Source organism: Cyprinus carpio, chromosome A17, assembly GCF_018340385.1.
Source record: "Cyprinus carpio isolate SPL01 chromosome A17, ASM1834038v1, whole genome shotgun sequence".
Taxonomy (NCBI): domain Eukaryota; kingdom Metazoa; phylum Chordata; class Actinopteri; order Cypriniformes; family Cyprinidae; genus Cyprinus; species Cyprinus carpio.
In genome coordinates, this window is record NC_056588.1 from 4,004,470 (window position 1) to 4,017,992 (window position 13,523).

General features: G+C 35.6%; 1 protein-coding gene across 5 annotated transcripts in view; it reads left to right on the forward strand.

Moving 5' to 3' along the window:
• LOC109048374 (neuronal PAS domain-containing protein 3-like) overlaps positions 1–13,523 on the forward strand; it is a 280,671-nt gene that overhangs the window by 220,474 nt on the left and 46,674 nt on the right. For all 5 annotated transcript variants that reach the window (XM_042773582.1, XM_042773583.1, XM_042773584.1 and 2 more), the window contains one exon: positions 9,593–9,770. In XM_042773582.1, the coding sequence (XP_042629516.1) occupies positions 9,593–9,770 (178 nt within the window). The remainder of the gene's footprint in view (positions 1–9,592; positions 9,771–13,523) is intronic.

Sequence of the window (13,523 nt, forward strand, 5' to 3'; positions counted from 1 at the left end):
CTATAACAGCATTTAGATGACCTCAGTGCTAACAGATAGGAACTAAAAGCCACAAAACTCTCATTCATGGGGTCTTTAAGCCATTTTCCTTCTGGGAACTGTTGGCTTTTTTAGGTTTTACTATGTGTTTGAGGACATTTGGTCTTCACAATATAGATAAAACCTGACGCACACAAGACAATTGCATGTTATTGCGTTAGGCACATGATATTTTTAGGCAAAATTTATGTTATTGATAATACCGTATGTAACACTTTCTATAAAGCCTATTAAATAATGACACTGTAATCCATTAAATGTTTTCAAAATAATTGTGATCACAGTTATGCTGCAATATTTCCATTGCATTTCAACCTTAAATGAGTATAAGTAAGGGATAATGTACATCCAGCTGGTTGTTCTCGCAGAATAAACGCCGACAGGGTGATCAGGACCCCGACGTGATGTAGCCACTTATTACATGGCTACTTGCCACATAAATAAATAATTAGACACAAAATATTGATTTGAGTTGAAATATTTGAACGCAAAGCTTCCGTGAAGACAGCAGTTGCGAGCAAGCGGCAAATTCAAACTAAACGGACATTTAAGGGAAACGGTGCAGGAAAACCACTTATTGCACAACATTTTACCTTATTATAATTAAGGCAATAAAATAATTAAGACGAAAATGTTTTAAAACCTTACCAGTTTGTTAGTTTTCTTATAATCCATAACAGCGTACAAAACAATCATAGAAAAAGGGCAGCAGCTGCGTTTGTATGAAACGAGTCCGAGATACCAGGATGTCATAATTTAACAATTGTACACCATTTTGAATCGAGTTTTAATATTTTATTAGCTAAACAAATGCAAAGCTTCCACCAAGAAAAAAAATAGTTCAAGCAAGAGTGTAGAGCGGAGTGTTGTTTTACGGGTGTGAGCCTGTGTTATTAGCTTTTACAGGTAGTTATCCAGGGATAACATACCTCGGAATGTCGCGACTGACCAATCAGAATCAAGTATTCCACAGAGCCATGTAATAATGCATTTTAGCACATGCATGATGCATGAAATGTGTTTGTTGTTTCATAATACATCTATCAACAATCATTGTATAGATTTAAAAATTAGAATAATAATTATAAAGATTTTATGCAATGCATGCAACTGCTATAAGGTGTATTATAAAGCATTATTAATGTTTTTAGTGTTGTAGATATTTGCATTAAATAGCCAATTTCATAATGCACTCACTGAATTGATAAACAGTGCTGCATAAAATTTTTTGGGTGTTTACTCAGTATATAAACTGGACTTTTTTGTGTGTGCATTAGCTTTTATCTGTAACCATCCAAGGAATTAATCAAACACCATCCTTTTTGTCATTCGGATCCATATTACCGTTTCATGTGTGCTTGTTTTGATGGAAAGAGCTCGTCGGTTTGATGCTGCCGCTATTAATTGGTTCTGATCCAAAGACTGATTGGAATATTGACGGATGGCCCGCTGAGAGCCGCCTGTAATGGCTCATATGCATAGCCTGAGGTAAAGTGCCATGTATCAGCGCTGAGAATACACACGGCCCATGGCTACTGGTGCCCTCTATTTTTCCTGAAGTGACAGACTTGTGTCGGGAGGGAGGAAGATTACAGATTTGTGTGGAAGTGGTGCACGTGGTATTAAAGGTGGATAGAAAGAGAAAGCGTGAGATGGACTGCTCGTCCTCCATCTGTCTGTCAGCGAGCAGTTAAAGGTTACTGTAATCTGAGCTGTGTTACACTCGAGTGGACCTTAGAAAGCTCCCGCAGTTAATAGCACGGGACGATGGCTTAACCCGCCGCCTCATCTGAAGAGACCAGAGCAATGCTGAGGGAAAGTGAGCACCCGCGTCATCTCACAAACATACAGTGTGTCTGTTTGATTTGTGAAATTAGAAAACCTCCTTGTTTGGCTGACAAATATTACTCGGCTGCCGAGAGCTCGGCTAGTATCAGAAGTGGAAACTTTCCAAAAGCCTTTTCCCAAAAGCATTCATTCTGTTGGAGTAAGCTGTCTTCATTCATATAGTTGGCTTTTATTATAAGGCAGATAGTCATTCATTTATAGAATCAACACCGGGAACATCTTTTGTGATCTCATTATAAATTAAATATTAAATCCACCCCTTGGCAAAAAGTATAATAAAAACACATAATATATACGAATAAAAAATATATTATATATATATTTCAATTTGTAAATATATATATGTGTGTGTGTGTGTGTGTGTGTGTGTGTGTGTGTGTGTGTGTGTGTGTGTGTGTGTGTGTGTGTGTGTGTGTGTGTATTTATGTATGTATAAAAAAGACAAAAAAATACAACATTCTGGCAGAGGGCAGCAGATTTTCCTTGAGAATTTGATGGTATTTTGTCCATCCATTTTTCCTTCTATCCTGATGAGTGCTCCAGTCCCTGCTGCAGAGAAACAGCCCCATGACAGGATATTATCACTTCAATGCTTTACTGTAGGAATGCTGTTATTTGGATGGTGAGCTGTATTGGATTTCCACATGACATATCATTTGGTGTTGAGGCCAAATATTTAAATTTTAGTCTCATCAAGGTGTGTTTTGGCAAATTGCATGTGGCCTTCTTGAGGAGTGGCTTTTTCTTGCAACCCTCCCATACAAGCCACATTTGTGGAGAAATTGTGATATTTTTGTCATATGCACACAATGACCACTCTTTGTCATAAATTCCTGCAGCAGTTGCTGTAGGCCTCTTTGTCGCCTGTGTCCAGTTTCCTCGTGGCTCTTTCATCCAGTGAGGAGTGACGTCCTGATCCAGGGAGGGTCTGTGTTGTACCAAATACCTTCCACTTCTTAATAATAGACTTCACTGTTCTTCTAGGCATTGATAAAGCCCTTGAATTTTTTTGGTATCCATATCCTGACTTGTGCCTGTCCACTACTTTATCCCAGAGATGTTTTGACAGTGCCTTGTCACCCATAGTTGATTGTTTGCTTCAGTTGCACTACCAAGACCTGAAATGCTCCACTGAGAAGGTGATTAGCTACACCTGATTGAGGTTACAGTTTATTTTTAGGAATGGTGTGATCCTTTTTCCAACTCAATAATTCTGTTTTTTAATTTTTTTCTGACATGTTGGTGTTACATCTTACAGTTGGGTGTTATAAGTTGTAAATACAGCTGGATAAAACAAAAACTGTGTCCATCTTCAATTCAGGCTGCAAAGCAACAAAATGTGATAATTTTTAAGTGGGGTGATTCTTTTCTATACCCACTGTATATACACACACACACACACACACACACACACACACACACACACACACACACAGACAGACAGACATATATATTTAAATCTGTATAATGTTATATTATAAATATTATATATAATATGCCCCAAGCTCAGCTAGTATCAGAAGTGGAAACTTTCCAGAAGCCTTTTCCCAGATGCATTTGCTCGGATGAATAAGCTGTCTTTATTCATATTCTTGGCAGTATGCTTTTATTATAAGGCAGATAGTCATTAATTTACAGAATCAACGCTAGGAACATCTTTTGTGATCTCATATTAAATTTTAGCCCTGAATCCACCCCTTGGCAAAAATTACTCACATCGTTTAAAAATATTTAATTAGGCTGCAGTTTATTCGCAGCTCACGGGGGAGATGGGATTTGCATGAGGCAGGTTGCCTCTCGTGCCGGTGAGGGAGATTGGATGTGAGTGGAGATCACGGGGTCACCGGCTCAGCCAAGGACTCCCATTTTCCAAGGTCAGACAGGTAGAGAGGTGCTCCCCTGGGTCTCTGCTCACACAAGACAGCTCCGATTGGCCCTTAATTATGTCCTTCCTTTAAGCCACTGCCAGCTTTTGTTTTTCCAGGGATATCTCTCCTCTCTCATGTCCACTATACAACAATGGCAGCACTTTTCGAGGAGCCCTATTATTAGTTTATATGCTCGGTAATCAGATGATTTACCAGGAACCCTAATGAATGAGACCATGTGAAAAGCAGAGGTTAATCATAGTCATGTCAATCATCATTTATAGTGAAGTCTGCGCTTGTGGTCCAGCGATATGGCTTTTTCATGGCTGATGCTGATATTTAGAAAGTGAGGTGCCCTGTGGTCAATGTAATGAATACTATGACAAATGATAAGAGATATTCAAATTTTTTTTGTATCTTCAATGTATTTTACATAATATTGAAGCATAACACATACTTTTTCCACAATAAATATATTTTACAATATATTTTGAATGTAGATTTACATTATACATTTATATTTACACACATACTCACAATATTGATTTATGAAGCACAATACCTACTTTTTTGACAGTGAATATATGTTACAGCTTTATTAAGTTATATATCATATTTTTTTATAAATGTATAAAATGGTATTTAAGTTGTAGATTTATTTTTATATAAAGTTTATATATTAAACATATGAATATGTAGTATTAGAGAAATAATAGTCAAAAATTAATATATAATATAATATATTATATATTTTAAAAAATAATTATCATATTTTTATAGTAAGTGTGTGTGTGTGTTTTACTGATTTTTCACTCGTATCTTACTAATACTACATATTAGTCTTTACAGTTTTTCCCCATTTTATTAATTTTTTATTTTATTGTAAAAAATTATAAGCAAAAGTTTCTCTTATAAAAGAGAATTTTATTACAAAAATGTATTCTAGTTCAGTGTTTCTCTTATTCAGCTCTGTTTGTTTTTTTGGTTCTAGCTCTTGGCTATCCGCGTGGCAGGTTTTGCATAATTTAACTGGGACTTTTAGTTCCCAGCTGGAACAAAAACAGAAGGACCAATGATTTGAACCCCACACGCTCTATCTCAGGGTCCAGACAAGCTCTCGCCGAATTGCTTTATGATTCACAAGCGTTATCAATTGATGGGAATATAACATGAATCATTTATTAAAAGAGTAATTACATGCTATGAAACGTATAATGTTCCATTTAGCACATTTGCGTTAAATGCGTTAATTAATTCTGAACCCTCCAGCCAACATCAGTTTATTTGATTAATACTGTCACTGACATTTTAAGGAACTGAAAGGAATTTCTCCCTCCCCTCAAAAGTGTTTAATGTGTTTTTCTGTCCCTGAGGATTTTAATGTTTGTGTCTTTCCCATGTTTATGTCTAATTACCGATAAAAGCAGTAAAATTATGATTAAATACACACAGGCAGGAGAGTTTTTTTTTTTTTTTTTTTTTTTTTTTTTTTTTTTTTTTTTTTTTACAGTATTTTTTATATATTTTACTTTTCATGATCATTATATGTTACAATATATTTTTTTAAAAAATACTTTTTTTTTTGTTTGTTTTCAGTAAGTTGCACTTAATATTAGCTTCAAAAGAATCTATGGCAGTGTGTACATACAAATGTTTAAAAAAAAAATCAGAAGCTTGATAGTCAGAGCTGTAAAGCTAGAGGTCATTTCAAGCATCAGATCTTTGCTTTCTCACATCAGCACTTGCAACAGCTATTTTATCTCAGCAGTGAGTCATGATTGTGCATTTGCATGCATGGACGGGGCCAAAATGTTCCTGGACTCCAAACAGGTTAACTGGCAGGGAGCTTGAGGTGAGAGCCGTGGTGGCGCGTGTTTGATGCCAGCGAGTAATTGTGTCATAATGTGAGAGACGAGAGCTGGCAGCTTCCTATTGCCGTTTGGAGGGGTTCAGTGACACTTGACATGCCTCTCCAGCTTCACAGAGCAGGACATGAGACAGCGCTGGAACGAGAGACACAGAGACACAGGAACCAGAGGGGGCGGGGCTCGTGCAGAAGGGGGCGGGGTGAAGGGGGAGGAGTCAGTGCTTCCAGAGCAGCTTGTTAAACAGAAGGATTTTTCAGTATGATTCTGTGTTATTGAAATTCAAGACCTCATACTTAATACTTTCTTTTAAAACAGTTTAGGAAAGCATCACAGACTATAGTTTTGTTTAGTTTAGTGTTTGGTTTGATCAATTTTGAAATAAAAATATTTTATAAAATAGAATATATAATATAAATCTTGCTAATTAAGGGCTTCCTTCTTAAACTCAAGCATAACGCCAGGTTTTTCTTTCTTTCTTTCTTCTCCATTTCCTCTCTCTCTCTATATGATTGTAAAATCAGGTGATTTTATTAATGCGTGCCAGTCAGTCTTAATAAGCCAGGGGGGGCTCTTATTGAGTGACCTTCTACAAAATAAGCATGTTGCTGGTGGGCTCTGTCTGTGGCCCCACCCCAGCGAGCTGGGCCTCATTTACAATGCAATGCCTCCTTCTGTAATCCAGGTGTCTTTTATGCAATCACAAAGCATAATCTGCTGGTCTCTTGTTACAGACAACACTTTACTGCATCGGCCGCCACACAATGAATATTAAATCCGATATTATTTTCTCATTGTTCGCCCATCTTCGCATCGCAGAGATTAAGGAAGGACGAGTGCTTTGTGCAGCCACTTGTGCTGAAAAGTGGCCTCATTCTAATACTGTTAAAATAGTCGCCGGGCCGTGTGCGTGAATTATAATGGACACAAAAGGTTTGTCCACTCTGGCATGTGAAAGAGAGATAGCTTTACATTTCATCTTTGTATGGTAATAGTTTTTTAAGCCTTTATTGTAATGTGTTTACTTGTTGGGAGGCTGTCATCTATTTTTTTTTTTTTTTACTTTAAAATCAAAATGAAAATCAAAATTGACACTATTTACTTTATTAATATGCATTCATAGTCATATTGCAAATAATTTATTAGCTGATGTTTAATCCTTTTGTGATAATTGATATGCACTGTTACTGCTGCTAATAAATTGTCTTTTTTTCCAAATATTATTAATGTTTTTTTTTTGTTGTTGTTGTTGTTTAAAACATTGTAGAAAATGTATGTGAAATTTTTGTGTATTTACCATAATTTAATTCATTATATTCAGTATTTTTTTATGTTTTTATATTGTAGAAAATAAATGTGATTGTGTGTGTGTGTATTTACCACCATTTAATTCAATATTTTCATTCCTTTTCATTAATTCTTTCTTTTTTTCCTTTTTTTACATTTGCAGAAAATAAATGCAAAATTTGTTTATTTACCATAATTTAATTCAGTATATTTAAAATATATATATATATAATTTTTTTATAAAAATAACAATAAAATATTATTATTATTATTATTATTGTAGAAAATGAATATGCAGTATTTGTATATTGATCATCATTAAATATATGACCTAATCCAGGGATGTCCAAACTCGCTCCTGAAGGGCCGCTGTCCTGCAGAATTTAGCTTCACTTTGTCTCAACTCCTGCCTGGAAGTTTCTAGTGCCTCGTAAGACCTTGATTAGCTGGTACAGGTGTGTTTAATTGGAGCCAAACTCTGCAGGACATTGGCCTTTCAGGACCGAGTTTGGACACCACTGACCTAATCTGTGGTGCTGCTGGACTCTCAAGGTTAAACAGATGTGTTTTTTTTTTCTTTTTTTATGTAAATGGCTTGTTTCTTCTTTTTGTTGGGATTGTGCTCCAGTTGTCTGTAAGCCGGTTGAAAACCTCAACCCCATCTCTTTAGTTCTTCAAACAGAATCCTCAATTCTTTGGTCTACTGGATATAGGCGGAATGTCAGTCTTCCAGAGAAAGATCCAGAAAGTCTTACTTGGATTGTGCCTGCAGCTTTTTGATGCCCATGGACAAAACAATCAGATGTGCTGTTGGGTTTCTAGTGTGAGAGGCAAAACAGTAAGAAAGAGACAAAGACAGCTGGAGAAACAGACAGACAGCTGTGTTTGTTTTACAGTAAGAGTTCAGTAAAATGTTCTATTTAAACTGTAGAGGTTCATATACATGCATATGTCTGTATGTATACATGCAAACTGCAGCATTAGTAAATTCCACTACCTTGATTGTTTTATTCTATTATTTTATTTTTATACCACTTTCTTTAAAAACAAAGGTTCTAAAAGTGTTTTATTTTATTTTTTTTATTTTTTTTTGCACCTATGCTATAAAAGATCCAGTTCTTAAAAGAACCATTTTTATATATCTAAAGAATCTATTTCCACTGTATAGAACCTTTTGTGGAATTAAATGTTTCCATGGATGTTACAGGTTCTTCATGGAACCATCAGTGCCAATAAAGAACCTTTATTTTTAAGTCTGAATTTGTGATAAACATAAGCTCTTAAACACATTTCCAGAAACAGCTGTTTAAATCACTGTACGTTTTCTTGCCTGTTTATAACTGTACACCTTCAAAACTGTTCTTGCATAGCTATTTTGTTTATTCATGCATCACTTTCTGACCATCAGACAGCAGAATGCTGCATTGGCAGTAATATCTTAAATCTGACTTGAACAACTAAAACAGCATTATTCTGTTTTACAGTTCTAGCATTGTACTGAAATAATCCAAGCCCATGTCTCTGTCAGCGGCCCGTCTCTTTATTCATTGTTTCTCCTTGGAATAATAATTTGTGAAGCACTAAATTGCTTTGAGGGAAAGGACATTAAAGGGATTATTCTCATGTAATCCGCGGGTCCCTGTAGACTTGGACCTGATCACAGAACAGCACAGAGTAGCGGTACTCAAAACACAACAATGGCATGTACACCATAGCGCCACAGCTACTTTAACCGCCTGTTGTTTTTTTTTGTTGTTGTTGTTTTTGTCATCCCCAGTTAGCAACAGTAAATCCACCCCTCCTCCCGCTTATTAAATGAGCGTGTTTAAAGGTTAGACAAGCATACGCTAATTATTTGATTATTTGGATGAGCTCTTTCTCCCCTAAAGAACAGAAAGTTGTGTCTGGGCGAGCTGGTAAGAAGCAGAGGAAACCTCTGGAGGGAGGATTGAAGTCAAAATAAAAAGAGCACAAGTGCTTTTAGCTGCGCTACAGTAACAGAAAAGCACATTAAGCTCACTATAAAAGAGAGCCAGGTAATACTTCATACTAACCTTCATGAATAAATCATTAAAAAAAAAACTTTATATAATGCTAAACAGATCATATATGAATTAAAGTTTCATGAAATTTTTTAGCTCTGTGAGTGTATATGAAATAACGATCAGTTGAGAAGTACATATGTGTATTTTATTAGTATTTAAATGGTTTTGTATGAGGATGTTTTTGTCCTGTATGTTGTGCAGCACTTTGGTCAGCATGTATGTTGTTTTAAAAGGCTATATAAATAAACTTGACCTTGACCTTGACCTATATTATGGAATAGCTGTTGCTGAAGCTCAACAGGTAGAATAGCCTTTATATATATTCAATGATAATTTTAGTAATTGTATGTGCTTGTCTTTTTTATTCATTTATTAGGTGTTTGTTCATTTATTTATTTATTGTTTTTAGTTGTTGTACTTAATTATAATTATAATATTAGTATAATTTCACATTTTTATATAAAAGTTTAACTTTAAGCTTTTCATCTGATATTTATATTTTGTTTTATTTTAGCTTTATTTCAATGAAATTTATTTGAATTTAGTAGTTAAAATTTTCATTTTAGCTGACAATAACAGCACTGTTTCATGTTTTTTGTAAATAATGTGTCTCTCTGGCTGTTGTTTTTTGCTTTTGCAGGTAGAGCTGACGGGCAGCAGTGTGTTTGATTACGTTCACCCGGGCGATCATGTGGAGATGGCCGAGCAGCTGGGCATGAAGCTTCCGCCGGGCAGAGGGCTGCTGTCTCAGGGCGGCGGGGCCGAGGACGGGGCCAGCTCTGCCTCTTCTTCCTCTCACTCTGAGACACCTGAGCCAGGTAAGATCATGTGACTATGAGCAGCCTTGTTGGTCAGGTTAGAACATGAGGGTTTATAGTTTAGACATCATAGACTTGGCACTGTGTGCGTGCAACCGGCAACCTTTGGTTTGTGTTTTGTGTACTAATCTTTCTAGTTTGGTTTTGCTGTTTTGACGCTTTTAGATGTTACATTTTATTGTTTATTATTGTTTTAAAAATATTTTTTTTTATAGTTTAATGTTATTTGGTTATTTTATTATTTTAATATTTTGTTTCGTTTTGGCCATTTAAGCATTTTATTGGCCATTTCATTTTTAATTTTATTTATTTATTTATTTATTTATTTATTTTATTTTTTTATTTTGGTATTTTGTTTTGTTTTTGACTTTTTAGTGAACAATTCCACTTTACGTCTGAGTTCTTGAATACATATATTTATATTATTTTAGTTTTGTTTTTAGCTTATTTTAGTTATTTTAGTTTAGCTATTTTAAAAACATTATTATTTATTTTATTTTATTTAGTATTATTTAATTACTTTATTTTTATATTATTTTATTTTGAGCCCTTTTTTTATTTTATTATTGTATTTTATTTTATTTTATTTTAATAGTTGATTCTGAAATACTTCATTCTGATTCACTCAATAAAAAGGAGTCCTTGTCATTGGCTTATTGGCAGCTGTTAAAGAGGTCATATGACATTGCTAAAAAGAACATTATTTTGTGTATTTGGTGTAATGCAATGTGTTTGTTTATTTTAAGATTCAAAAAACACATTATTTTCAACATACTGTACATTATTGTTGCTCCTCTATTCCCCACCTTTTTGAAACGCGTCGATTTATACAAAGCTCATCGTTCTGAAAAGCGAGGTGTACGCTGATTGGCCAGCTATCCAGTGCATTGGGTGAATACCTCAAGCATGTGACGGAAATGTTATGCCCCTTAACATACTGTGATGCTGTGTGTCCCAGCGTGACGAGACAAAACAATAAACCCCATTACAAACGAGGCATTTGTTGCATCCAGTGGGGACATAATTACTGATTATAATGACTTATACTGTTTTTTACACGTTGCGTTGCATATCACACTGCGTAAAAATAAAACCATGTCTGCTTTTGTGATCGGAGAAACGACAAACAACAAGCTCTAACAGTGCTCAAAACTTGCGTTTGAATCATCAGTGGCTAATCCTTTACATATGAAAACGTACTTACAGGCTGTGAGTCAGAAGCGCCAGACTGTCTTTGTAAAGTTGGAATTGCCCCACTTTATAGAAACAGACACTGGCATTGTAGGCTACTCTCACAGGAAACAGTCCTCGTCCTCTGCAAAATGTGCTGCAGACATCTGAATATTTGGGTTGAACTGTTTTGGAACAGTGTTGTAGATACAACTTAACCACTGATTTCTAGTTGTGTCCTCTTTTGGAAGGTCAAACAAAGTAGCTTCGCCAAAACATGGCGGATGGGGGGATGGAAAGGATTGAATTTATGTTTTGTTTTTTTTCTTTGCGTGAACATTTGGGTGGCGTTATGCAAATCTTCCCACATCGTGACGTAGACATGTGGGGGCGTGTTAGAACGAGCCTTTTTAGGTAGGAGTGGTAGCCTTTTTTATATTTTATTAACTTTTATAAAGAATGTCTCTTTGGATTTGAGACTTTAGTCTTTGCAACTTCACAGATCTTCTTTATGCACCAAGAGCTTGTAACACTCCAAAGAGAAAGGAAAAATTTAAATCACATCATATGACCCCTTTAATACAGACCTCTTTGCCCTAAAATGTGCATTTTTTTCCCAAGACCTCTACTTTAATGTCTGGATTCTGTCATTTGTCAGTTATTTCTACATTACTGTAAATAATAGTTTTTAAAATAAACATTAGATGCATAATTTCAGTTAAAATATAAAAATAAACATTTGCAATTCATCTAGGACACTGTTGCTTTGAGTTATGCTTTCATTAAATGATCTTTAAGCTCCAAATTCAGGCTGTATTATTTGTTTTGTGTGTTCTTTATTTAGTTATTTTTTTCTTTGCTTGTCTGTTGATTTTTTTATAGACAAAGCCATGTTGCTTTCTGAGGTCTTTGTTATAGATACGTTGCACCAAGTGGTCAATATGATGCTCATACACATGTGAGTGCACCTGAGGTTCCCAAAAGTGTGTGTGTGTGTGTGTGTGTGTGTGTGTGTGTGTGTGTGTGTGTGTGTGTGTGTGTGCGCGTTAATGTTATGTGTGACATGATATGCTTGATGAGTGTCTTCCGCTCAGCCCTGAACTCTCGAGGGGCGGCCCATGTGGCAGCAGCACTGTAACACAGGCTTACCTTGCTCCCGAATTTAATTAGACGAATTGTATAGCATGGATGAAAAGGGGTGACATTCCTCATTGGAATTCTTTTCAGACTTTGCCTTCCAAATGTTCCCATTTTCATTGTGTTGTACCGATGATAATTTAAGTATTAGGGGAAAATCCATTTATAAATTAAACAAAATGACTTGATATCCATCAGTCCCTGAGTTCATCAAGCTGTTCAAACATGAGGGAGATTGGCTGGTCGGCCCGGGTCTTCCGAGAGCTTCGGTAATTAGATCTGCCAAGGATTTATTCTTTGCTGATTGGAGCTTTAAATTAATTGAAGTTCCACATTTGTGGTTTTGTCCTTTTCGTGGCGTTTTCTTTTTCTTTTCTTTTTTTTTTCTAGCCAGGCAGAAATTTCATACTTGCAGACTCAAGGTGTGTGAGTGTGTGTGTGTGTGTGTGTGTGTGTGTGTGTGTGTGTGTGTGTGTGTGTGTGTGTGTGTGTTAGTGTTTTTTTTTTTTTTTTTTTTTGTGTGTGTGTGTGTTTAAGTGTTTGTGTTTTTGTTTGTGTTGAGTGAGAGGGTCTTTAATGGTTAGAGGGCTGGTCTGACGTTGAGATTTATTTGTGTACACACAGAATCATTAAAGATGTGCTTTACAATCAGAAAAAGGGCACCACGGTCTGTCTTCTTACACCAGAGCTTCATTTATAAATTATGAAGACTGGAGACACATACTGTACAAAAAGATTGTGGGGGATTTTATTTATAAGGATAAACGTGTGTTTAAAAGTTAGGCAGCAGGATGTCATACCTAGATGTCGTCTACATTGCTTGCTGGTATAGATTTGTTGCTTTAATTTTTTTGCATTGTGTGGAGCCACTTAAGGGACATTGTGGTTAAAAATATATATATATTTTAATGTTTTTGCATTAAATCGTAAAACTTTTTTTTTTCTCACAGAAATATCTTTATTATGGAAGGAATATGAGGTGGGAGGAAAAACAAATGTTAGTGAGAGAACATGATAATTTTGTGAGCGAATGCAATTTGCAAGAGAATTCAATAGTTTTGTGAGAGAACGCAAATTTTTGTGCGCAAATGCAATGTTTCTTTGGGGAACGCAACACTTTTGCAAGTGAATGCAAATGTTTTGAGAGAATGAAAAAGTATTGTGACAGAACACCAATGTTTTGAGAGAGAATGTAAATGTTTTGTAAGGGAGTGTAAAGTTTCTTGGGGGAATGCACTACTTTTGTGAGAAAATGCAAGTGTTTTGTGAGAGACTAGACAAAAGAGAACTGGAGCGCTGCTGGAATCCCTTGTATCCTCTGGTGCTCTTGGAAGGGTTAAATGTAGAAAAAGATTTTCGAAAAAAATCCAAAGTCCAGGCACTCAATAGGATGCAAAAGTTAAAAAGCCTTTAATAGTTGGGCTAAAGCATTAAAACACCAACGCG